Source organism: Perissodus microlepis, chromosome 3 (genome assembly GCF_051167445.1).
Source record: "Perissodus microlepis isolate ML-2025 ecotype Zambia chromosome 3, ASM5116744v1, whole genome shotgun sequence".
NCBI classification, from domain to species: domain Eukaryota; kingdom Metazoa; phylum Chordata; class Actinopteri; order Cichliformes; family Cichlidae; genus Perissodus; species Perissodus microlepis.
This window is the reverse complement of record NC_140463.1, coordinates 31986957-32011547: the sequence shown is the minus strand read 5'-3', so window position 1 is coordinate 32011547 and position 24591 is coordinate 31986957. Positions and strand designations below refer to the sequence as shown.

The 24591-nt window shown below is 43.2% G+C and overlaps 1 protein-coding gene across 1 annotated transcript in view; it reads right to left on the bottom strand.

The window, feature by feature from the left end:
* Positions 1 to 5016: 5016 nt before the first annotated feature.
* The window catches only part of stim2b (stromal interaction molecule 2b), a 59417-nt gene continuing 39842 nt past the window's right edge, over positions 5017 to 24591 (bottom strand). Inside the window, exons 3-12 of the mRNA XM_084924088.1 lie at positions 19067 to 19178; positions 16767 to 16878; positions 14392 to 14507; positions 14096 to 14273; positions 12954 to 13131; positions 12133 to 12294; positions 10583 to 10683; positions 9642 to 9880; positions 9353 to 9542; positions 5017 to 7107 (exon numbers count right to left, since the gene is read on the bottom strand). Coding sequence (XP_084780214.1) covers positions 6492 to 7107; positions 9353 to 9542; positions 9642 to 9880; positions 10583 to 10683; positions 12133 to 12294; positions 12954 to 13131; positions 14096 to 14273; positions 14392 to 14507; positions 16767 to 16878; positions 19067 to 19178 — 2004 coding nt within the window. The 3' untranslated portion in view covers positions 5017 to 6491. The remainder of the gene's footprint in view (positions 7108 to 9352; positions 9543 to 9641; positions 9881 to 10582; positions 10684 to 12132; positions 12295 to 12953; positions 13132 to 14095; positions 14274 to 14391; positions 14508 to 16766; positions 16879 to 19066; positions 19179 to 24591) is intronic.

Below are 24591 nucleotides of genomic sequence, written 5' to 3'. Positions count from 1 at the left end.
AATTCATTTTTCAATAGTTATTTCCATCCAATTCAGTTTTAGTAACCACAGGTGAACCTCCAACAACCAGGCTACCCCTATGAGCAAGCACTTGGCGACAGTGGGAAGGAAAAACTCACTTTAAACAGGAAGAAACCTCTCGGCAGAACCAGGTAAAAATATTTCTGTGTGCAATGTGTCTTTTGTTCTGTCTCCCAGCCCTCATCATCAACTGATCACAGCAGATGGTCGCTCCACCCTAAGCCTGGTTTTGCCAAAGGTTTCTTCCTGTTAAAATGTAGTTTTTCCCTCCCACTGTTTTCAGTTTTCAGTTTTATTTGTCATATGCAAGATAGCACAAGGTCAACATTGCAATTAAATGTATTTGACGAGCAGGGGCAGTACAAACTGACCAGTACAAAAGTTTTTTAGTGGCAGTTGTTACAGTATTGCACTTTTTAAAAAAATATAAATATCAATAAAGTGGAGTGACCAATGCAGATTATACAGAGTACTTGTGAAGCTGCAGGGTAGCTTCTGAGTGCGTCCTGTGGACTGTGTGTGTGTGTGTTTAAGTGTTGTGGTTGAGGTGTCATTTGGCTTGATGGTAGAAACTGTTTTTAAGTCTTGTAGTCCGAGCAGACAGACTCCAGTAACGTCTGCCAGATGGTAACAAGGAGAACGGCTGATGTGCCGGGTGGCTGTGGTCCTTGATGATGCTGTGTGCTTTACGGAGGCATCGCTGAAGATAAATGTCCTGAATGGCAGGGAGCCTCATGCCAGTGATGTGCTCTGCTGCCTTCACCACCCTCTGTAGTGATTTACGGCTGCTGGCAGAGCAGCTTCCGTACCAAACTGTATTGCAGCTCGTCAGCAAGCTCTCAATTGCACACCTGTAGAAATTTGAGGTGATGTTGGCGTTCATGCCAAACTTCCTCAGCCTCCTCAGGAAGTAAAGCCGCTGGCGAGCTTTCCTGATAGCAGTGTCTGTGTGAAGGGTCCAGGAGAAGTCCTCATGATGTTGACTCCAAGGAATTTGAAGCTGCTGACCCTTTCGGCCTTGACACCGATGATGTGGATGGGCTGGTGTTCCCTGACTGGTCGTTTCCGGTAGTCCACTATCATTTCTCTAGTTTTGCTGATGTTGAGAGTCAGGGTATTTTCCAGACACTGTTACAAAGTGCTTGCTCATAGTTGGTTATTTCATTTTTCAGATTTTCTCTGTATTATTGCGGCATAATGGAATTGAACTAAATTTGAATTGAATTAAATTCTAGATCCTGAAAATGTGCTCTGATAGCTGTAATTGTATGAACCCGAACCCCCTCGCAGGTGAAGCCCTTCTGTTTTGGCTCCACTCTTGGTGACAGAAGAACACCACAGTCCCACCTGAAATGGCTTCATTATACCACAAACTGGTTGCAGGTCTCTGTCGCAGAGTTTTGGAGCAGAAACATTAATTTGCAGGGAGCACGTCTGGTTCCAAAGCTGACTTTGTCTGCCTCAGTCTGGGTAAACACGGCAGCCATCAATTTTGACTATCCCAGGCTGTTTAGGACGTCTCTCTGCTGCTGTCGAGTATAATGGTCGAGAGCGCGCGCGAAGCTGCACTGGCACCCGGCATTCACAGCTTCTGTTTTGCAGAGTGATGAACAATTTCTGTTAGTTTGTCTTTATTTACTTCATTCTTTACTGTGAGTTTGTTCCTAAAAACGGGCTTTCTCCCTTCCTTTAATGCTGACCCTTTTATAGCTCATTCCTGTTTCTGCTTCCCTTTTAAAAAACATTCAACCTTTTTTCTCTCTCTCTCTCCGTGGATGGAAAAAGGTAGACGGCAAGCCCAGTAGGTCACAGTGCATTAACCACACTAATAAACCCATTACACCGCAATGGAATGGGATCCAAACGAGAGAGGGAGAGAGAGTTGAGTGATGGGGATAAAGAAAGGAGAGAGGCTGATTTTGGCAGAGAGGAATGGTAGAGTGAGGAGGGAGAGATATAGCACAGTGGCAGGTTGGGTAAAAGCCTCGCTGATACACATTCCCTTTACGTATGTGTGCCTTTAAGCCCTCCGTCTATTCATTACCTTTTCTAACAGCATTCATTAAAGGGAGGATCTGCCATCTTCTGCCAGAGCATTGCATCACTTTTTGCTCCCGTACACAACACTCCTCTTCCTGAGCATTAGCGTCATTGTGGGGCCAATTACAACACTGCAGTACCGATCTTGGGGGGCCATAAATATCCGCAATGTGTCCCCCCCAACCTGCAGTGCTCCTGCGAGGATACAGAGGAAGCAGAGAGGAGGAAAGTAGGAAGACAATATGGGACAAAGAAGCAGCTGAATGCAGCAATATTTAAGGAGCAAAGAAAAGAAACTACGAGCTGAGTCACGCACCGCTTTAAATATTGTGGAGGTGCGGGAATAGATGACCTAGCCTCCTGCGTTTGAGCAATGCCACGATTTGGGAGTGAATGTTTGAGAAGTAAAAATGGCTTAAAAAAAATAGTGTCCACATACTTTTGACCTCATCTCGCTCCAGATTTGTCTCAAGGGTTTGGTTCTGCATCGTGCATCCACAAACATGCATGTTCAAAAGTATGTGGACACGTACACATATTACATATTCACACATGCACAGCTGCTGTGCACGTACACATATTACATATTCACACATGCACAGCTGCTGTGCACGTACACATATTACATATTCACACATGCACAGCTGCTGTGCACATTCTTTTGCATAACAGCTGTGTATTCTGCAGCACTGCTAAACTGCCCAGGCCGAGACATACCAGCACAGAGATCTTACTGGGAAACTGTTGTCGGTGTATCTGTCCTCATTCATCGGCTCACCTCTCATCTTCTCATTAATAAGAACTTAGTTTCCCGGTGTTTTCCTGTTTTGTTGCTGGGCAGCTAGTCGAGTATCAGTGCACCTTTGGAACAGGGGTAATACTTTACTGCAAACATGCAATTTGAAGCTTCTGAACTGCATCTAGCTTCTACACTTATTACAAGAAATGTAATTTGGCACTATATCCGTATAGGAAGCCAATTTTCGCAGAGTGAGTGCAGAATCAATCTTCTATACCAAATTACAGAGAACTAAAAGATGATCAGATTAGCCGTTAGATCAAAACACATTCACGGGGTCTGGAGCTTCCTCTGTGTCTCTCTGTGCGTGCTCCATCTGACAAAAGAAACAAGCCTGACTCTGGTCCTTCACAGCATTCACCAGCCTGCACTGACACTCACACATCACCGTTAGGGAGTGGCTCCTGAGGGTTTTCTCTCCTGGTGCTCTGCTGACACCATGTGGGTGTAGCAGCAACTGCATCCCACCGGGCGGGGGCTTAAAAACATAAGGAAGAAAGAAAAGACAGGCCTGTGTGAAAGGCTGGGGTTTGTTTCTGTGTACAGTAGCACCCAAACAACACATTCATCACCAGCAGACGTCCCCGCTCCTCTCCTGGTGTGCCAAATTGATGAACCATCAACGTAAGTTTCATTACGTTCACTTTATATTGATAGAGCAATCATGCATGCTTTTCTTCTGTGTTTCACCGTTTCCCGACTCGCAAGACAAATGGGGGTGTCAGAATGATATTTCCCCCCACCACCCCGCACTTCTGTGTACCGCTGTGAGGAGGATGTAGGGCTTCAAAAAAGCTGGATCAGGGAGGTTTTATTCCTGTGGGAAGTCACAAGTCAAACTTTTAGCTCAGCTGCTGGGTGGGTTTAGATCTATGCTGAAGACTTTCAAAATGCTGGTGCGATTTAGTTCAGCAAAGATTTTTGAGGGGTGATAATTGATCATTTCAACCATCAGCTGATCAAGAAAAACACTCCCAGCCTTAATACAGGCACTAATAACTCTGATGCCATCCTTCCTGACCTTCATCATCTGTATTAAATGATTTCAAAAATCAAAAGTCATCATTATGGAAAGTGAGAATATCTTACTTGTTGAGCTCCAGGTGCTTCAATCAGGTAGCAGCAATACAGCCTGCTTGTTCCATCTGCTCTTGTTTTTAAAACAGGAGCTTTAAACCTCCATTATTTATAGTGACAGCGTAGGATTTTTAGGTTTTCTCCTGTGTTCGTGTGATTCAGTTAAGTTTTATGTATATAACCCCAATTCAAAACAGTATATTGTAAGATTAAAAAACCTACAACTACAATCAGACGAGGAAGCACTTTGGCGACAGTGGGAAAGAAAAACTCCCTTTTAACAGGAAGAAACCTCTGGCAGAACCAGGCACAAGGAGGGGCAGCCATCTGCCACGTCCGATTGGGGGTGAGGGGAGACAGGACAAAAGACACACATACACCTATCAGCCACTTATTTAGGTTTAGCTATTCACCACTCGTTAAGGCAAATATCTAATCCAACCAATCCTGCGTCAGCAACTTAGTGCACTCAGGCATGCAGATATGATCAGGATGACCTGCTGAAGGTCAAACTGAGCATCAGAATGGGGAAAACTGGTGTCAGAGTGGCTTTTATATGCAGCATTCTTACGTTTGAGAAGCTGTTTATTTTTTATTGGTTATACATTTATTAAAGTATCTCCAATATCAGAAAACCTGCAAAAAAACCCAATGATTTGGTACTCTTTATATCAGGTGAACTGAGCTTAATTTGTTACGTTTACGGATTGCAACTCCGAGCAAATAATCTCATAGCACCTTCTCTAATGGGTTTTTATGAAACAGACAAAACAAGCATGAAACGCTGCTGCAAACATGACACTGAAACATCTCCGATGCCTCCATTTTATTTATTTATTTATTAATTCTTCTACCGTATACAAATATTCACACAGAAAATGTTCTCCAAAAAAAAACCAAAAAATCAACTAATGTCTCGTAAACATTCGTGTCCTCCTCGTCTCGCAGGCCTGTCTTCCTTCATCGTGTGCTGTGTCGTCCACAAGCTTCCAAAGATATATTTATTTAAAAACACTCGCTTCACTGTGCCGTGCTGACACTCGAGACGCAACCTCGTGCGTGGCATCGCCCCCCCCCCCCCCCCCCCTCCACGCCCACCCCATCACGTTTGCCGGGCACGTGCCCGGTCGAGTGGAGTTGCAGCAGTGACAGCCAGGTCCGGGATGAAGGGGAAGAAGCCAGAAATCACAGTGTGAAGCAGGAGCTCTTTGACATCAGTGCGCTCGGTTGCGGGCCCAGAGGTGAGGAGCGGGACCGTATTGCGTGGGTCACCTTCGAGCTTAGTGTGTGGTGGTGGCGGTTGGGGGTAGTGGGGAAAGAGAGGCGGGGACTGGTGTACTGATCAGATCCAGATCAGAAAGTCTCTTATTTTATCGTTGTTTTTGTTCTCCTGAACAGTTGATCCTCGCTGTGTAGTGTCTGTGAACGCTGATAGCGACTGTCTTGTGCATCTTTAAATACAGCATGAATGTTTAAAGCCAATCTGACCAAAAATCTAGAAGTTTGGAAACAGAAATGTACGTTTAACGTTTATTTATGGCTACAGGAAGCAGGTAATCAAGTAATAACGGGGAGGCTAGAGTACAGGGAAAGTGACTGGTGTGAGTTAAGTCTGCATATTCATTAAGATCAAATCATCGCCACCGTTAATCCACTTAAAAACATTTGTAAGAACATAAGTGAAAACAAAGTACGGATATATATATATATTTATATACGGAGACGAGCATAAACAGTGGCACTGGGACCGATCACATAATTTTGGCTCTGGCATTATGCGCTTGCATCCTCAGTGCAGCTGCCCGTGCATTCTTCTCATCTCTGTGTCGATTTCCAAATGTCCTCCGCGAGCAGCGGCTGTTTCCCAGAACAGCAGGAAAGCAGTAGTGCAACAAACTTTTAGCAGGATTTTTTTTGTTTTTTCCCCCCCATCAAAGGAAATTAGTCAAGTACACGTTTAGGATTCAAACGCTTTGCAAGATGCAATTCATCATTTGATCGGAAAGAAGTAAGTCGGGGCGCGTGAGAAAGGAATCGGACGAAATATGGTTTGCACAACCTTTTGTTTTTTCCGGGCTTTGCTCGTGTGCCGCTGTCGCCACTGAAAGCGAGCGTCCCAGTAGGAACAGCGAGCCCCCCCTTCTCTCTCTCTCTGTGCTCAACGTCGACAGTGAAACACTAAACATACACAGACTGCACCTTTTACATCCTTTGACATGAGTGGCTTTTTGGTTCAAACTCGGGATAAAATTAAGAGAAGACAGTGAACAAGTATGACCTTTGACCTTTTCGCTGACTTGACCTTTTGCAGGTTTCCCTGTGAGTGACTAAATAAAAAAGCATTGTTGAAAAATAAGGCTATCAGCCTGGGGAGGCGTTTAAAGGCACCCAGGCTGAGCTACATTCCATCTTTGATGACGAAAAGAAGAACTTAAGAGAGAAAATGAAATGTTTTAGCTTACAGTGACGTCCATTGTTTTAATATTAGGGCTAAAACAACTTTTTAAGATTTGATTTTCTCTCTCACTCACACACACGCAGACACACTCAAGTTTTATTTTTTCTTTTTAAATATGCTTTTGATTTTAGAGGACGTGCGCCTGATTTTCTCTCCGTTGTCGCAGGAGTCCTGGGAGGACGTGCTCTGGAGCTTGTAATCCCTTCCCAGACTCCGGCCCTCCGAGTCCAGGGAGGTAAGAGACGGGTGACGCCCCACATTAGGCAGCATGCTTGCCGGCAGCTGGCCGAAGCTGTAGGACTTCTCCAGGATGCCGTTGTACATGCCCTTGCCCGTCGGAGAGGTCACGTTCCCCAGAGGTCCGCTCTGGGACTCAGGTACGATGCGGGTGAGGTCGGGCGAGCCTCTTTGTGCAAACTGATGGTGCTCCAAGGCCGGGGAAGGCGAGGTGGAGGGCGGGCCTGAAGGTGTGGTGGCCGGGGTGGGAGGCAGAGGAGGAGGCGTGTCCCTGAGACTGCTGCTGCTGCTGCTGGTGTGGGTGGTGGAGGTGGTGGATGCAGGGCGCTCTGCGGTCTGGGTGAACAGCAGCAGCTCCTCGCGGGAGATCTTGCGGTAGGGGATCTCCGAGGCCGCTGAGCAGGGGTTGTGCAGCGACTTGCGGCCCACTGAGCTCAGAGAGTCTGTGTCGGAGCTGCCCTCCTGAGACGCCTCCCTAATAAAGGAGAGCAGACAAGGCTGGTCACAGACTGATAAACAACACTGAAAAACATCTTCTATATGTGCTATTTTAAAGTTAGCCTTTCTCTAAATGCGCCTGCATCCATGTTCAGTCACTTCCCCTCTCTGCTGCCTGATCACCTGATGGACTCATTGTCTTTGTCTCTGCTCTACGACTGGACGACACGGCACTGAATCGCCTTAAATATCCACTCTCTCGTCTTCCAGCGATGCTAAAATCATCTGAGGGAAGACGCTCCTGAGAACATTCTGTGATCCTGGATCAGAGGCTTTTATTTTCATGTTTGCATTTTCCTAATGACAAATATTTATTGCCAGATTTAAAGTGAACATCCCAGCACATGACAGGAACTCCACCATCATTTTGATTTTCCTGGTCTAAACTAGCAGGTGGTGACGGGGGTTTCAGACCCCAAGAACCGAACCGCAGACGGACGGATGTCGACGTTGTTTGAGTGCAGAGTGAAGGTCGGGTCTCTTACAAACTGTCTCTGACAAAGTGAGAAATATAAATCAGATTATTGGCTCCCAGCTACTACCACCTAATGGAAACCCCTAAAAGACAAGTCAGGTGAGCTGAGTTGGTGTTACTGGAAAAGAGGTTGTACAGAGATGCTGCACCCACAAGTGTCAGACTGAGTCACTAAAGAGTTGTGACTTTTTTCTTTCTTGTTATTTTTTATTAATTCTTTTATCAGTTAGAGATAAGAGAAAATATTTATTGAACACAACCCGTCTCTATCTGGGATGTCCAGCCACCATTTAAGAAGTACCTCGACTCCACGTCTGTGACACAAGTTCAACTTTTGGAACCATTTTTCAGCCGTAACTAAATGTTGAGGAAAGACCACCAGCCGACGGTTATTCAGCGTAGAAATGTCTGCTGGGATATCACATGTTGGTGTATTTTTTCCTTTCCTTGATGTTACAATTCCACAGTCCTCATCTGGGATTTATTCTCTCTCACAGGAAACATAGAACTTGAACTCCCTGTAACACTTTATTTTGAATTCCAGGCTTTTGTCCTGTGACCTACCGGCATCACTATGTAGCACATGCACCTAGCATGCACGCCCTGATAAAATAAAACAAGGCGGTACTTCACAGTCTGCCACAGTTACTTGCTCTTTGGAGCCCCTACTGCTAACTCTGTATCCGCCTCAGAGAACACAGAGCAAATGTTGTGATTCTGGCTGCCCTCCAAATCCATTACTAAAATCATTGGTGCTCGCATGTTGCACAGCTAATGTGGCTTGTATATCCACGGGAGAGCTCTGAATTAAAAAAACAAAACAAACAATAACAGCAACTTTTAAGACTTTAAACACTATTTGGAAACAAAAAAAGAACAATTTCCGCATTTCCAGGTCTATGGACATAATCTGCAGTTCAAACAAATGTTTCTGTATCCCACCGACGTTTGACGGCTCATTTTGACTTCTGTGGTGAATCTTTGTAGAGGCTAACTGAAGGAAGTAGCCGACACCGTTGCCAGCATTCATGCTTGCCCCTCAAGTTTACCTCTTTGGTACATTCCTATAGTTTCAGCAAATATATGAGAGTCTTTATATTTGACACTATGATTGTTTTTCCTTATATTAATGTGATGATTGTTATTCTCTCACTGATAAATTCAAACGCTCCGGTTAAAAGCAGCCAACAGTCCACAGGAGGAATCTCAAGTACTGAACAGGTGGACGTGAGAGGTGTTAGGTTACGACCTAACTACAGCGTAGATTTGACACAGAAGTTTAAAACTCCTGTAAAGTATTCTTCCTTCAGTCAGGTTCAGCCTCTACCATCAAGTCTCTCTAAATGCCGCTGGACAGGTTCTGAGTTATTTTGCTGACAGACAAATTATCCTGAAAATGTCTCGAGTTTCACTGAAAACTTCAGCGAGGCCGAGCCGCTCCTTTGCTCTTGGTCTGTCCGTGGTTCAAACAAAGGGCTGAATGCTGTGATGTTGTTACATAACCAAAACTAGATTTTGCTAGACCCGCTGACTGATCAGGGCAGCCGGGGTATTTTAATGAGGTGCTGAACGGCGCTGTGCTACGGCAACTAACAGCAGAAGGAAATGTATGTATTTGAAACATTAGCGCATGAAATCCTATTCTTAGGAGCTAAAATTGAATGAAGAAAGTTTGTCAAATGTTTCTCTTTTGAGTCCTTTTGCAAACTAAAAACTCACACACACACAAACACATGGCCACACATACCCCCTCCGCTCAGAGTTGAACATGATAACGTCGTCGTCCGCCTCGGGGCGATAGGAGAGGGACGAGCTCGCCATGGACAGCAGGTCTGGGTCTGCAGACATCAGCGAGGACTGCGGGGAGCTCAGCAGGCTCCGGCGGGAACGGCACATGCTGCTGTTGCGTGTCAGTGCGGGCCGAATCAACGTAGACCCTGGAGGACGAACGAGGAGAGGCAAACGGAGACGTTAATATTTATGCCGTGCCACTTTTGCGGCTACAAAGCTTCGGCGCGCTCTGCCGCCTTGCTCACCTGTGAACTGTGGAATGATGGGAGGCGTGTCCTCATCCAGGTCGTCCACTCCTCCCGCGATGGGGTAGGGGGGAACCGAGACTCGCGGCATCACCACCCAGCTGTGGTCTGAGTAAAGGCTGGCGGTCAGGCTCGGCAGACCCGAATTATTGACAACAGGGAAGCCGCAGAGCTTCTCAATCTGCTGCCAGCGGTGGAGCCGCTCCCTCAGGCACGCCGTTACCTCCGACAGGGCTTTCCTAAAGTTATGACGAACAAATGAATAAATCAGACTGAGTTAAATTAGAAAAGCATGCAAACACTGAGCTTATTCTGCTTCAGATTACCGATCAACCTTTTCCAGTCAGACTCAGTAAGATGCCAACTTTGCTTTGATCCATCAGGGTTTACGGATTTAAACTTGTGTCTAACACTTTCACTCTGTTCTCACGCTTGATCTTCCTCTTTTGAACACAGATGAATTGTTTACCTCAGTGGCACTACCTAGCTTCTCCATGAGCTCTGAATATATTAAATACGTCTCATTGTGTTTATCGACCCATGAACGTAAAAGCTTTATGTGGTAAAAAAGACAAAACAAGCAAAAAACACACAAGCAGGCAAGAACTTGACACTGTAGAGCTGTTTTTCTTAAATGCATTGAGCGCTCTGATGGCTCAAACAAAAGTATTTAATCCCCACACAAAGCAAAGCTGCCAAGGATAAAGTCATCGTTGGTGTAAAAAGGCACGGAAAGCCTCACTGACTGTCTGTACTCCTGACTGCCAGATCACACCTGGCTGAAACAAATCCTCTCTTCCTGTGTTTACTTTTAGCTGTTGAATTACCTTTATGATCACGTTATGAAGCGTGCAGCACCTCTGTTATAAATGCCTCCTTATAAATCTATATCAGGTGATATTTCTTATTGTAATCTGCACATTAGAGTCTGTCTTTCTTACTTTGCTTCTAGTATCTTGTGGTCCACCTCATCCAGTGACGAGCTGTGGGCTACGTGAAGAGTCCCAAACACAGAACCTCTCTTCTTTTTTATTTTCTCTGCCTGAAATGGGGAAAAAATAGAGAGTTACTTTGGCTGGAATTTCAGCTTCACATCAGCTGAATTTTCTTTTTAATATTGATAGTTCACAACAACCATCATCTCAAAGGACTTTATACACCATGTGATGTAAATATACACCCCAGACATGTGAGAAAGAAAAAAGATGACATTTACATCAAATTCTGTTCTTAGCAGCGAGTCAGAGGAGGTAAAGTTAAAGAAGCAAGGCTGAGATGGTTTGGATATGTGCAGCGGAGGGATAGTGGATAAAATGGACAAAAACGGACCACAGAAGAGATTCCTGGATGTAATGAAGGAGGATGCTGTGACAGAGGAGGATGTTGGGGATAGGATGAGACAAGCTAAAGGAAGCAGCTGAAAAAAGAGCAGGAAGCCGATTAAGAGAAGCTAATATGATAGAATATAAACTCCCTCCCAAGTTTTTGTTAAATTGAGTGAAAACCAAGAAAAAAACAGCATCTTTACCTAAAAAGTCTGATCATTGCACTAAATCTTTCTCTGCTGTAAGACAGATTAATGTAGCTGATGTAAACTCATTCACTGATGTCTATTTGCATCTAATGGAGAGGATCTTCAGCTCCAGTCCATTATGAGGTTCTGCCAGATGCAGGTGACAAAGAAAAATGTGCTGAATAATTTGGTCCTATTTCTTCACTATTTACCAGGAGGTAGCCCTGAGAGGTCAAACGCACTGCAGGTCAAAAAACCCCACTAGCAAATAGCTAGCAAGCGTTTCCAGGGACACAGTGACTTGACGGATCAGCTGTAGGACTGACAGAAACCAGAATGTGACATATCGCACTGAGACACGCTTAAAAGAAGCAGAGGATTCATTAGTGTTGTGGGCTAGCATGCGTTTCAATCACATGATTTATATAATACTGTAGATACATGTTTGCTATTAGCTGTTTACTGTTAGCTTGTCACTTCCTCAGCTGGTCCGTCAGGTTATCGCCGCCCCAAAAACACGTTTTCTTTCATGTTTTTTTTCCCTTTAGCTTTTTCTGATTGCTGGTGCTTTCTATTTGAACTCTCAGGGCCACTGTAATAAAGAGATATACAAAAGTCCCCTGGTGTAATGGTAGTAGTTTAGTAGTAGTATTAGTGTGTCCTGTGCAGTCAGATTTGCAGTTCCATAATATAAATGGCTTTTTCTCCCCAACATCATTCCTTTAAGTAATCCAAACAGGCAGCAAGACCTTCTTTTAATGTTTTAAAATCTCTGCCAGTGCTGATCTTTTAGTAATTTCCAAACGTTAACACTTCATGAGATGTGTGATATCATGCCAAATCACAGCACGTAACCTTTGGAGAGCTTAGTGGTTACATCCTCACAGCAGCAGCTTCTGCTCTCTGTCCAGAACCTCGTGTCCTTCTCGTGTAATCTTTTGAGCCTTGGTAATAACCTATCAAAAGTTAGCCGGTTACCTCGTCTTTGGCGACGCACAGCTGATTTTCGGCGCTCTGCTTCTTGATGTTGTAGTATTGAACTTCCACTTCGTGCGTGAGTTGGAGCCACTTCTGAAGAGCTTCGGGCACCGAGCGCTCCGACTGCATCTCCTTCTCCGCTCGCTTCAGAGCTTTCCGTACCTACACGGGGAAGAGCGCGATACGCGAGAGGCCAATCAGATTCGCTGCCAAAAACCAAAACAAACAAACAAACAAGAAAGCACCCTTTCCCACAGGATATCGATCAAACACATCAGTAAGTGAAGGTTAGCGTTCAGCAAATTTCAAATGAACTCCATTTACTGTTTAAGTCCTGCGTTCGCCGTGTGTAAATGAGCCCAATCCTGGCTCGCCTGCACGGAGAGAACTCATTACAGAGAGATATATCGGTGCTGTATTTTCATGTGAGGGGAAATGAGGCAATCTCGAGGATATGCAAAGTAGGTGTTTTATGGAAGAAATGAAAATTTAATGCGGAAAATATGAAATTAATCCTTTCATTTCAAGTTGTTTGCGCCACAGTAATGAATACATTTACATCCGCATATTGTGATGTCCCAGATTTTCGCCTCTGTCCTTTATTTCATGCTCTGAATCGAATATACAATTCAGTATTTACATAATGATAATAAATGTGACTGTTGTATATGTGAATACACTGGATATTCCTTATGGCGCCATAGATTCTGAAATTACATTGTAGCCAACAGCCAATAGGAGCAGTTTTATGGTTGTGTTTCCCTCACTCTGACTAACAATAAATCTGTTTGCGAGCAGGACTCCGGGGCAACGAGCCGTACCTGTACGAGCTCCTCCTCGGCATATTTGAGCCGGCTCAGCTCACATTCGGCGCCCTCTCGCAGCTCTCGGAGCCTGTGAGCCTCCTTCTTAGCCCCATCAATCTCATCCCTCATTTTCAGCTCGAGGTTCTGCTTCTCCACAGCAACTGTCCGGTTCTCTTCTTGAGCCTTTTCGAGCCTGGAAGAGGACGGGAAGGATACACGGTGAGGCGGAAACATGGGAACACGGGAACAGAGGAAAGTCATGGATGTGGTGACGGAGGAGATGCAGAGGGTTCGTGTGGTTGGGATGGAAGGTTAGAACACAGCCAACTGAAGAAGAAGAAATAGGGGTATTCGTATGCTTAGAAGGACTTTATAAGTACTGTAGGGCAATGAATTCCAAAGTGTGAGCTGGAGCCCCACGGTGGACCGCATCGGCACTGCAGGTGGGCCAAAGTAATAACAGAAATCCACTATATTTAAAATATTTATTTATATAAAAAGTGGATTAAAACTGGTAACAGGAGGTGGTTAGTTTGTGATATTACTGATTATTCGGACCTAAATTGACTGATTTCTATTGAAGTTTGTGTCCCAGCAGCAGGTGACCTTAAAACACTTTGCCTGTGTTGTTTATGTTTTTGGAATAAAATTTTGAAGGGAATGAATCACTTTCTTCTGTATTTTGATTAGAGTGAAGTTTGGCTGGTCCCCATGGGGTTTTCTGGTTTTTAAGTGGGCCGTAGCACTCTTGCCTGTGGGAATAGCTGCTGTAGGCGGTTAAAGTTTTAAATGATTTGAAAACAAAGTTTGGATTTCACCCGCTCTAGATGACAAAGAATTAAGTACATCTTCATGTTTCTCTCTGATTTTCTGACAATTGTTTCATGGTTCAGGCTTTAATTAGTTAAGGGTATAGTTAAGGTGTTCAACTAAGGTGACATCGTTGTTGTATTGAAGTCATTGCATGATGAAAACAAGTGATAACAAGTCTTTAAGTGATACAAAGCCAGGACAGATAGAAGAACATGCCTCGGCCCATAGCGGTGTCACTGCTAACTGCTGCACCACCGTGCTGCTGTTCTCTGTGAAAGGAGAGCGGCAGCACGTGACCATTAAATCAGTGTTTCATCTCAGTCTAATACACGTCCCTCTCTTACCGACTCTGCAGGTCTAACAAGCTTTGCTCAGCATGTTGCAAGCTCTCCAGATCCTTCATCATCTGTGAGATGTGCACCTTGCTGGACTTGTTCTGCACGTAAGCAAACCAGCAGCCCCCGACACCGATCACAATGGACACCATCAGGACGAAGTCTTTCATCCAGTTATGTTGCGGACCTGTGCGGGGAAGGACGAGCAGGAGAAAGAGTGATGGATTCATGCATTCATACATTTTCTTTAAGCTCATTTTCCACTGATATTCATGAAGTGTGATGACACGCGGCTTTATACTTACGTAGCGGGGGGCCGAACAGCACTGCATCGAGCGCCTTTAGGTTTAGTTTTTGTTTATGCCGCTGGTCTAATATCTTCAGCTGCATCGACATAAACGACGGTTCATTTGCCGCTATTCTAAAACAGGAGAGAAGAAAACACAGGACTGAATGCTAAACAAAGTTTTCAAAGCGAACTAAAACTAGATGTGGCAAAAAACACATTTTAAACATCATACAAGAACTGCTGTTTGTTTTAGTCTTCGTCAATTTGTTATCTGCACAACATTAACGATACAATCAGAGGGACACGTGATGCACATGTTTATTGAGACCGGGGCGTTCACATGAGTGTGAAGCTGTGTTTGCATTGCAGTTCTTAAACATCACACAAACGCACTCTGCATAAAAACTAAACCTTACACAAGCAGCTTTAAACAACAGGAACAGCCAAAACTACACTGAGCTGAAGAGAAACATTAAAAATGAAATAAAATCAATACAAACTACAATGACTCTGAGTTCACATGACCTCATCCTAACAACACAAACGTTACCCATTACAACAGCAGCTCCTAACAACGACTCAGCTAAGTAACATCACACTAGACGAGAAGACACAACACGAAAACAGCAAAAAACTGCAGTTTATCTATTGGCCACTTAGCCCAGCTTGTTTCCCCATAAGACCCCCATGTTAGAAAGCATATTTACAGCCAGATAAACAAGACAGCCTTGACCTCCATAGATAGCTTCCTCCCTTTATGTCTATAACTTTTTGTTTGAATTTATCTGGATACTGGAGTTAGAAATAGCTTTGATTGACAGGTGGGCTGACACGGGCATGTGTAGCTAATGAACATCTGTGTTTGTACTACTGGTGCCTGTTAGGGTTCAGTTCCATTTCGCAACAACAGTTACCTTAAAGGTCGTCTTGTAATTATTAAACCCTGCCTCTCTCTGTCGCAGTGTGTCTTTTGGCCCCTCACCTCTTTTTTGAAGCCGGGGGAGCAGATGGCTCCCCCTACCTGAGCCTGGTTGTATCAGAGTTTCCTTCCTGTAAAAATGGAGTTTTTCCTTCCCACTGTCGCCAAGTGCTGCTCATAAGCAGTCATCTGACTGTTTGGATTTCTTTTTAATATATGAAGTGCTTCGAGGCAGCTGTTGTTATGAATGTGGAGCTAAATAAGAAAAACTCAACTGAACTGAAAGGTGCTTTAAACTAAGGTAAAGACCCTACAATATTAGAACCAAACCCCCAACAATGAGTCGATACCCTATACAGCACTTGGCGACAGTGGGGAGGAAAAACTCCATTTTAACAGGAGGAAACCTCCATCAGAGGCAGGCTCAGGCAGGGGGCAGCTGTTTGGGTGGAACATTTAATGCATTTATCTGACTTATATAATGGTGTGTTTAATTTGTCGTTACTTATAGTTTATGGGCACAGATTACTAACAAAGCTAGCTAGCATTAGCTCCATAAAAACCAACATGTCTACAGCCAAAATGCTGAAACCAGTTTGTGACTTTGCGTGCATGTCTTAGGCAGCCTGTGAGTGTAACAGAGTTAGTGATACACTCAGCTCAAACACACTCGACGTGGTGACAGAAAAAGAGTTCAATCCTCTACACCGATGTCTCCCAGGACGCCTTCTTCCCACCACCGCCACCACCACCATCTTAATCGGCGCAGGCAACATGGCAGGCTGATGAAACCCTACCCCTCTCGCTGTGACGTCACTTCATGAGTCAGCTCCTATAAGCTCTGTGGCGTAACATGAAGCTCTTCAATAACCTGCCACCCACCATCCTCCGGTCTACTCATGCCGTAAATACAGAGTGCAGTGAGTCACAGTCCATCTGAATATTTTTCTGTAATGTCGACGCTCATTAAATTTCATCTTCACTGCGCTGCGTGCAGGAATTTTTCATATCCTGGGAGCGCTTTTAAAAGACTGAGCCACCGACCTACGATTAGGTTCACAGCAGATCGTGAGAAGTCAGGGACATCACTCTGAGTTCAAGAGCATTCATAGATCTTTGGGTACTGCTGCATGTTTGACTTCATGACCTGTCTTGGAAAAGAAAAAACCTACAAGCCTTGGAAAGTTTTCTCATTCAAGAGCAAAAGAAGGGCTCTTAAGTTGTGCTATTATTGGCTGTGTTGCCTTTTACAACCAGCAGTGGGCAGCATTGAACAGACTAATGAAAGCTAAGGCTGCTTTCAGATGCTGTAGCACAAACAGTGTGTTCAATAGAAGCAAATGACAAAAGAAAAGACTCCATTTACATGTGGCACACTGCAAATTCCCACAGATGTTGTGTCATTATGTTGTTGCCCCAGGAAAAGAAAAAAAGCAGAGCTGATACGTTTGATTGAGTCGTGCGGTACTGACCGAGGTAAAGTGTTCCCCGTGATCCGGAAGTCCCGGAAGTTCTTCTCATACTGCGGTAGCTCCACCGACTCCTTCAGCCACCACACCGTGTCCTCCGTGGTCCAGTTGTGGACTGATAAAAACAAAGAGGGGAGCAGAAAAATGAAGATGTTTTTGTTATCTTTGAAAGCACACACACAGATCAGTAACTAAGATGATTTACTGCTCGTTATCTGCTCCTCTGCATTCCTCCAAAATTCCCCAAAGCACGACAGCACTCTCAGTCTGGTTTAAGCATCAAAGTTAAAAGCACTCGTTGCACACAAACCCTCCCTGTGTGACGGGTAAATGAGTATATGTTTCATTACCAGGTTGAGATTAATTGCCGTTGCATCATTTTGCTGCTATGGTAAACACACTGGCATTTATAGTGCACAGCTTTCCACTCTTATTGAGCACTCGAAGTGCTATTACAGCACTTTTTAGGGTTCGGTGTCCTTTCCCTGGGACACCTCAAAATGCAGACTGGAGGAGGCTCTACTTTCTGGGCCACAGCCAGTCCCAGAGTTATGTTGGGACACACACTAAGTTTGTGGTGAGTAAATGAAGAGATGTAACGGTGGGAAAAATGATTCAGGATAAGACACCAAGCTTCAGGCTTTACCTACATTTTATTTTTACCAAGACCGATGAAGCATTCAAACAACAAAAATCTAGGAAGTTTATTTTTTTGCTTCAAGCATGAGTGCATGTGAAGAACTTGTTCTAAAACCCAGTTAGCTGCACAGATACATCAGCGTGATAAACAAACAGGCACAAACAAGCTGAGGAAGACAGATTGTGGTTGCAGATAAACCACATATGTCATGGGTTATAAAAAAGGAATTAGAGAGGAGATGAGACACAGTGGCGTAAACACAGCTTCACTTTGCCATTTACAAGGACATTTCATCAGGCAAATAGTTACTTTTTTCTACTGCCCCTGAGAACCTGATAATTACAATATTACAAATAAAGGATGACTGAAACAACCCAGAATTTCAGCTGGGTTTCTTGAATGGAAGTGCGTTTGCTTAAACTCTCATTTCACTTTCTCTACGTTCTGCAGAGTGAGTAAAAGCTCACGCTTTGTTTTCTTTGAGTAAATGTCAGTAGATGTTCGCTCGCTCCTTCAGTCCTGGCTTTTTGCAGAAGTCCGTCTGACGTGTCAGAGAATCATAAAGTTGTTTAAAGTCATTTTTAACTTTAGCGCAGTCATCTCAAAAGAAGAAGGTTCTGGGTATTATTATATTACCAAATAAAGCTACAGCGCTGCTATAGTGGAAGTAGCATTTCATTCTCCGTAGCGGTTTTGATTATGACTATTAGCTACGACGCTGTGAAACAACAGTATGTTGTAACAAAAACATGGTTTATTCTTAACAACACTGCCCACATTCCTAAACTGAAACAGCAACTTCTCCAACTGGTGGAGGTCGCTGTCGACTAAACCCACAAGCATCAGATTGCTTAGTGAGCTTGAAACTTCAGACGTCACAAACTATAGCATATATTCAAAACTGTTATTATACAATACATAAAAATGAGAATGATTAAATCCAAGAAGGCTGGAAGTCAGCTGCTGTGGAATCTGCGATTTGCAATGCATCATGGGATGAGCAGTTCATTCCTATGTACACCGTCGTCTACTTTCAGCATATTTTTAATTTCTTTCTTTTTCAAGACTCGGTTCGAGATTAAAAAATCTTTGCATAAGGATTTTATTAAACAAAGGATAAATGTAGACGTGGTTTTTATCTTGTCCCCCTCCCCTCATCCCCAACGAGGGCAGATGGCTGCCCTTGCCCGATCCTTGTTCTGCAGCGAGTTCTTCCTGTTAAAGGGAGTTTTTCCTTCCCACTGTCGCCAAATGTTGCTCAGTTGTCATGTGATTGTTAGTGCTTTCTCTGTTGTTGTGATTTGGCACTATATTATTAAACTGAATTGAATTTAAATTAATTTCTGAAACAGGAAGCTCCAGGAGTGAACATGCAGAAGTGCTATAAAAACAGACACTTGTTTAGGGAATCCCCCCCCCCCGGCTGTCTTCCTGTTTCCCTGCTGGTATATATCGTCTTCCCGATAAATAGGTTGTTTGTTTTTTTAAGTGCTTCCTTGTTTAACTGCTCACTCCCTGTTATCTCCACTACAATTATAGTACAGGTATCATTTATAGCAAGCCTCCCTACATGTGTCAAAGTACCAACCATCTCATGCGAGACAGTTATGCGGATTTTTGTGTTTTTAATGACATTAATTCAGTCGACCTGCTTGCTTTTTACCTTCAGAGGTTTTCCAGCCCCTCCACAGCTCCTCCACAGTGATGTGCTGGTCTTCACGGTGCAGGTTGCTGTGTTTGTTGGTTTGCTGCTGCTTCATATCTTCTATTATGAACTAGGAAAAGAGAGAGAAAGACACGTGAGTTTCAACAGATTTTCAGAATCATCCTGATGGATGTATTTGTAGGTTTTTTGCAGAGAACATTTTAAAACAAGTGTTTTTCACTAAGATCTCCAGGGGGGATGCAGATGGCTGTGCTTGTCTTTGTATGTCCATGTGTGGTTTTGACAGAGGGAGCCGCAGAGAGTTGGCTTTGCCTAAAAGTCTGGATTTGGATCACACACACACACACACACAGACACACACTTTCTTTCTTTTTGCTCAGCTTTCTTCCTTTTAAGGACTTTGAAAGGAGAAATAGACCCATGGCAGAGGCGCCACTTCCACCTGTGTGTGTGCTTTCAGCTTCCAGCTGTCCTCCTTTGGTAGACTAAAACTAAAAATGCCCCTGTGGAGTATGAGCTGTAGCAAACAAACCCACAAAGAATTGCCAGAACACCGGTGGCATCAACAAGGATCATGGCTGACTACAAAACACCTCAAAACACTCATCTTGGAACAATATTTGTATGTGTGTGTGGCCTTGGCATTGATGTAAAACCTGATCTGCCATCCAATTCAAACCTCGTTGTTTCTGATAGGTAATTAGCCTTTTATATCACACAGTAAAGCTCGGTCTTATTGCATCATGCTTACCTGCAAACGTGACGTCTAAAAATTGCTGTGAGTGTTTCCTAGACTCATTTGAATAAGGTGAAGAGTTGTTTAGATAGATTTAAGGCAATATCAAGAACCACAACAACACATTTACAAGCTATCTGTATGTGACTAACACCTAAAATCTTGTAATGGAACAGAAGGACTGTGCACTTCTTTTGTCCACCGTCTTTTGTGTATCGCCTGTTTTGCATCAAAAAAGTTGGAAACAAGTCACAGAAAAGGTCTGTTTATAATAATGAATGTATAATAAGTATTTAATAAGTGCTTTGACCTAATAAAAACAGTCTCTGAAAATGTCCTGAACGGAAAATCACTAACCAGTTTTCTTCAAATGAACACAAACACTTGGTTTTCTTTCTAGTTTATATTTCGCCATGATTTGTCCCTTTTAATCTGTTTCTGAAAAGATAAAAAAAATCTACCTGAGCAATGCACGAATGACATGTTATTATTCATGTACCTTTCCATGTACAAATATTTGTCCTAGGAAGCCTTAATGTGATGCAAAGTATGACCAAATATCAAAGTAATCCTGCAATCCCCACCTAACTCTTTATTTCCCAACATAATAAAAACATAAGCTACTGGTTCTATTCAAATCTAAAAATGAATAAAAGAAGCATCTAACTTTATGCAGGTATGTTAAGCAAAAACACCCTTTTTGTTTACGCATGCAATCAAATTTAGATTAAGAACAGCAGGAACAGACACGTCTGCACCTCGATGCAGTTAACTGCGGTTAAGGGACAGATAAAGAGAAGCTTATGCAATTAATAGTAAAGATGCCCGAGCTGTAGAATTAAAAGTTCCTGAGTTTTCAGCTTAGGTGTAATCTGCAGGGAGCTCAATATACTGTTCGCAATTCTAGAAAAACTGTCTGTACATGTCTGAGGTAAATAAAATGTACCGCAGGTTCAGAGCCTCCTGACGACGGAGCAAGAAGCACAAAACTGCCCCACCAGCAGCAGCAGCAGAAGCAGACAATGGTACTTCTAATCACGTAGGACTGAATGTTTGAGCAGCAGCCGAGGGTGTTTTGACATTTCACACAATTATGAATCATAATTACAGATCAATGAGCTTCACATCTGACTTGATAAGGATAAAACAGCACACCCAGTCTCTAAAACAACTAGAAAAATATTGTGTGCTCGCACCAAGACAGCTGTTGTCATTGCCGCTCGACTGCGCGTTCCTTTGAAGAAGTCCTAAAAGCATTTAATGACACATCTTGAACGACGTGCACGTGTGACACAGACGTATAGGCGCACACGGGAATCCATCGCCAAAATCAACTGGCACTTTCACGCGTCTCTGTAGCGTGCTCAGAGAGTCTGAAGGAGCGCCGTGAGTTTGACATTGAATACATAAAAGCTGTCTGTTGTTGAGAGGCTGTCTGCTACAAATGTTCCCAGCATTCCTGCTGTCACAGGAGAAAGATCATTTTTAAGTCTTTTCTGAAAGCCCTCTGCGCGGTTCGTGTTGGCGTGCGCTTATATATTCGAATCCACTAACTTGAGTAAAGTGACCGAATCGCTTCTTTTGTCAACGCAAAGTCATATATCTCTTAACACACAACGGATAACTGGCATGAAAAACAGAGAAACAAGACATGATACAGAGAGGGTGATAATGCAGACTTGTAACTTAAAAAATAAAAAAGAAACAGAGGCCATAAAATGTTCATGTTTATTGCCTCTTCCTGCGTTTGACTGTGTCAATATACGTGAGATTAAAGTGCGTCAACTGTGTGTTTATTCAGAAGCTTGATCCGACCTTCACACACAAACCTGGTGTGTGACTCAGCGCATTAATCGAGACACGAACCAGGGTTCCTGGCTGTAGTTCTTACAGCTGAGCAGGGGAACATGGCCACCACGTTTTGCTGAAATCTGAACTTGACCTTGAGGTCACCAGGAGTAGCTGCACCTGTATTGTACCAATTTGAAAATCCTGTGTTGCTTCGTTTTCGAGTTATCCGGTCGTTAAGTGATGACGTGACGAATCCTACTTCCAGGCCTAAAGTAGTCTGCGTTTAATATGGCTTTTGTGTTGTTAACATGTTTAATGTTTTGTATTTTCTTCTATTTAATCTCAAAAAGCTCCTAAAACAGTCAGTGATCACTGTTGACCTCCCTCGGCTTTTATTACCGCTAATCATTTATTTTAAAACCTTAGGCTGTAACTACAGCCCAGCCCATGCAGCAGTATATGAATGACTAACCTCGTATTGTGGATGGATTATCTCAGTTGTTCTCCTGGCTGAAGTTTGGTCCTTTTACAGCATCCTACCATGCGATTACATTTGTTCCTGACCACCGAGAACACTCACGTTAACTTTTATCGAGTGGAAAAAAAGTTAGCTTGTTTATATTATGCTAACATAGCTGTGTCGCTAGCGGTCACGTAGCACATCATTATATACCAGCTAGCCAAACTTCAGTAACCCTACAAACGTCACTGCTGTTTAGTTTTCTGTCTTCATTTATGTTGGAAGTGATAACAGAGCTGTACGTTTTAATTTGTTTCCAAAACCCCGCAGTCAGGACATGCTATATTGTATTTAGATAGAAGCTAGCGAGCTAACTTCCTGCTAACTTCTAACTCCGTTAAATGTCATAAATTCTGTTTTCATGGATGCCTGGATGTTAAACTCAATTGTTACACCTGGTAGAGCAGAACGCTGATCATTTTATTAAAGATGAAAGACTTTAGACAGTTTTTCAACTCTCAGTAATGCCATAGTGATCGTTTGATATATGGACCTGCAGCGGAGTTTAGGCCCAGACACGGCTAGTGACGTCAGACTTAACGACCGGATAGCTTTGACAAACTTGGGTGTCCACGTGCCTGCCCGGCCCGCGACAAGACCCCATCGCTGATGGGCTTAAAAAAGCTAATGAGCACAAAAACTGTGATGAAATGCATCAACACTTTTGTCAGCAAATAAAAACAAGATGAAAATATTCAGGAGAAACAAGATCCAGAACTAATTAAGTTGTGTAGAAAGGCTTGACAGTTTGGAAGTGATCCAATCAGAAGTAATCTCCTCGTACAGTAAGGTGGATTCGCCATTGGGAATTCGCCATAGCTCTTATGCTGCCTGTTTCTCATGAAAAATATGCCAGTGAAATCAAGGAAAAATATAGGCTTTTCTTGGGAAAACTACGACAAACACTACATATTTTAGTCAAATTAATCAGCTTTAGATTTAGTCTGCTACAATTTTATGAGATTTAGGCCACTAAAACTAGACTAAAAAGATTGCGATCGCTTAATTATCACCAAAACGAAATGTTTTTCTCAAAAGTCTACAACTAAAACTAAATTAAAAATGAACAGTGATGACTACTATGCAACCAAATACCACTGCTTAGCGGTAATGTCGTTTTATGTAATGCTCAAAATGATCAGATTTGTTTTGTCGTACATCGATTTATAGCCGACAGTTGGTCACCGATGGACATTCTGGGATCTGGTTGACTAGGTAACACTCTTCACGTTTTTAACCAAGCTGTCACATGCCAGTCAGCAACATCCTTTGCTATCGCTGGTAGCGGCTTTCTTGAATTGAAGCTGAGGAAAGTTGAAATTGGGACCCAACTGCTTCACGCCAACAGCAGATAGTTCGTTATCATTTGAAGTCGTTGGCTTTCTGTGGCTTCTGGTCGCCACACCTCTGTCATATAAACACATAGTGATTAAAAAGGTGAGTGCATCATAGGAAGATCTCAGCAGCTTAATTAAGGGAGGATTCAGGGACACTTGATCCAGCTCTAAGCATAAGCTTTATCAAAAAGGAAGGTTTTAAGCTTTAAAAAGTAGAGAGGTTGTCTGTCTCCCAAATACAATAACTTAGGGTTGAGAACAGTAACCTAAGTTTTATCTTTAGAAGCAGGAAATTAGAGGTCATTCAGGTCTTTATGTCTAAGACATTCCTGCAGACTAACTAATTGGTGTGTGTCATCTGGTTTGAATAGATGAAGCTGGGTATTTGAATGATTTTGCACAAGGGAAGCATATGTAATGCAAACAGAAGTGGCCCTAGCATAGAACCGTGTGGAACTCCATAATTAACCTTAGTGTGTTTATATGAACAAAATCAAGTCAATTAGATAGATATGATTCAAACCAGTGCACTGCAGTACCTTTAATACCTACAGCATCCTCTCTGTAATAATAATCTCTGTAATAATAACCGAATACTGAACTGAGGTCCAGCAGGACAAGTCAGTTTTAGGTCAATTTCCTTCCTATGTGTTTGGGCTTATTACAAAGTGCAGATGCACCCGGTTGATGTGTCGTTAGTTCTGCATGTATTTGGTCAGAAACTGAATTATCGGGTGATCTAAAAAGAGATGGAAAGCTTTCAGAATCCAGTCCAATTATTTGGTTTCATTAATGAAAGAATCATGGAACAGCACAGACTATTCAAATTATAATCAGTGGAATTTCATTTTAAGAGTAACAAATCTACAAACTACAGTTTACACTGTACCTAAAATCTTGGCAGTCCACGTGTTGCTGCCTGTGTCTGCACGTATCAAAGGATTCGAATTTGGTTCTGAAAGGCAGTTTCACTGCATCAGTTGAGAACAAAAATCCTCTGAGAACATTTGCCATGTTCTTCTTTCACAATAGAAATGCTAATTTGTCTTCTTACTGACGTAACACTGGGCACCAGCTAAAGGAACTGACGGCCTGCTGAGTCACTGGAGGGACCGCAATGTGTGCAACGCTAGTCTAA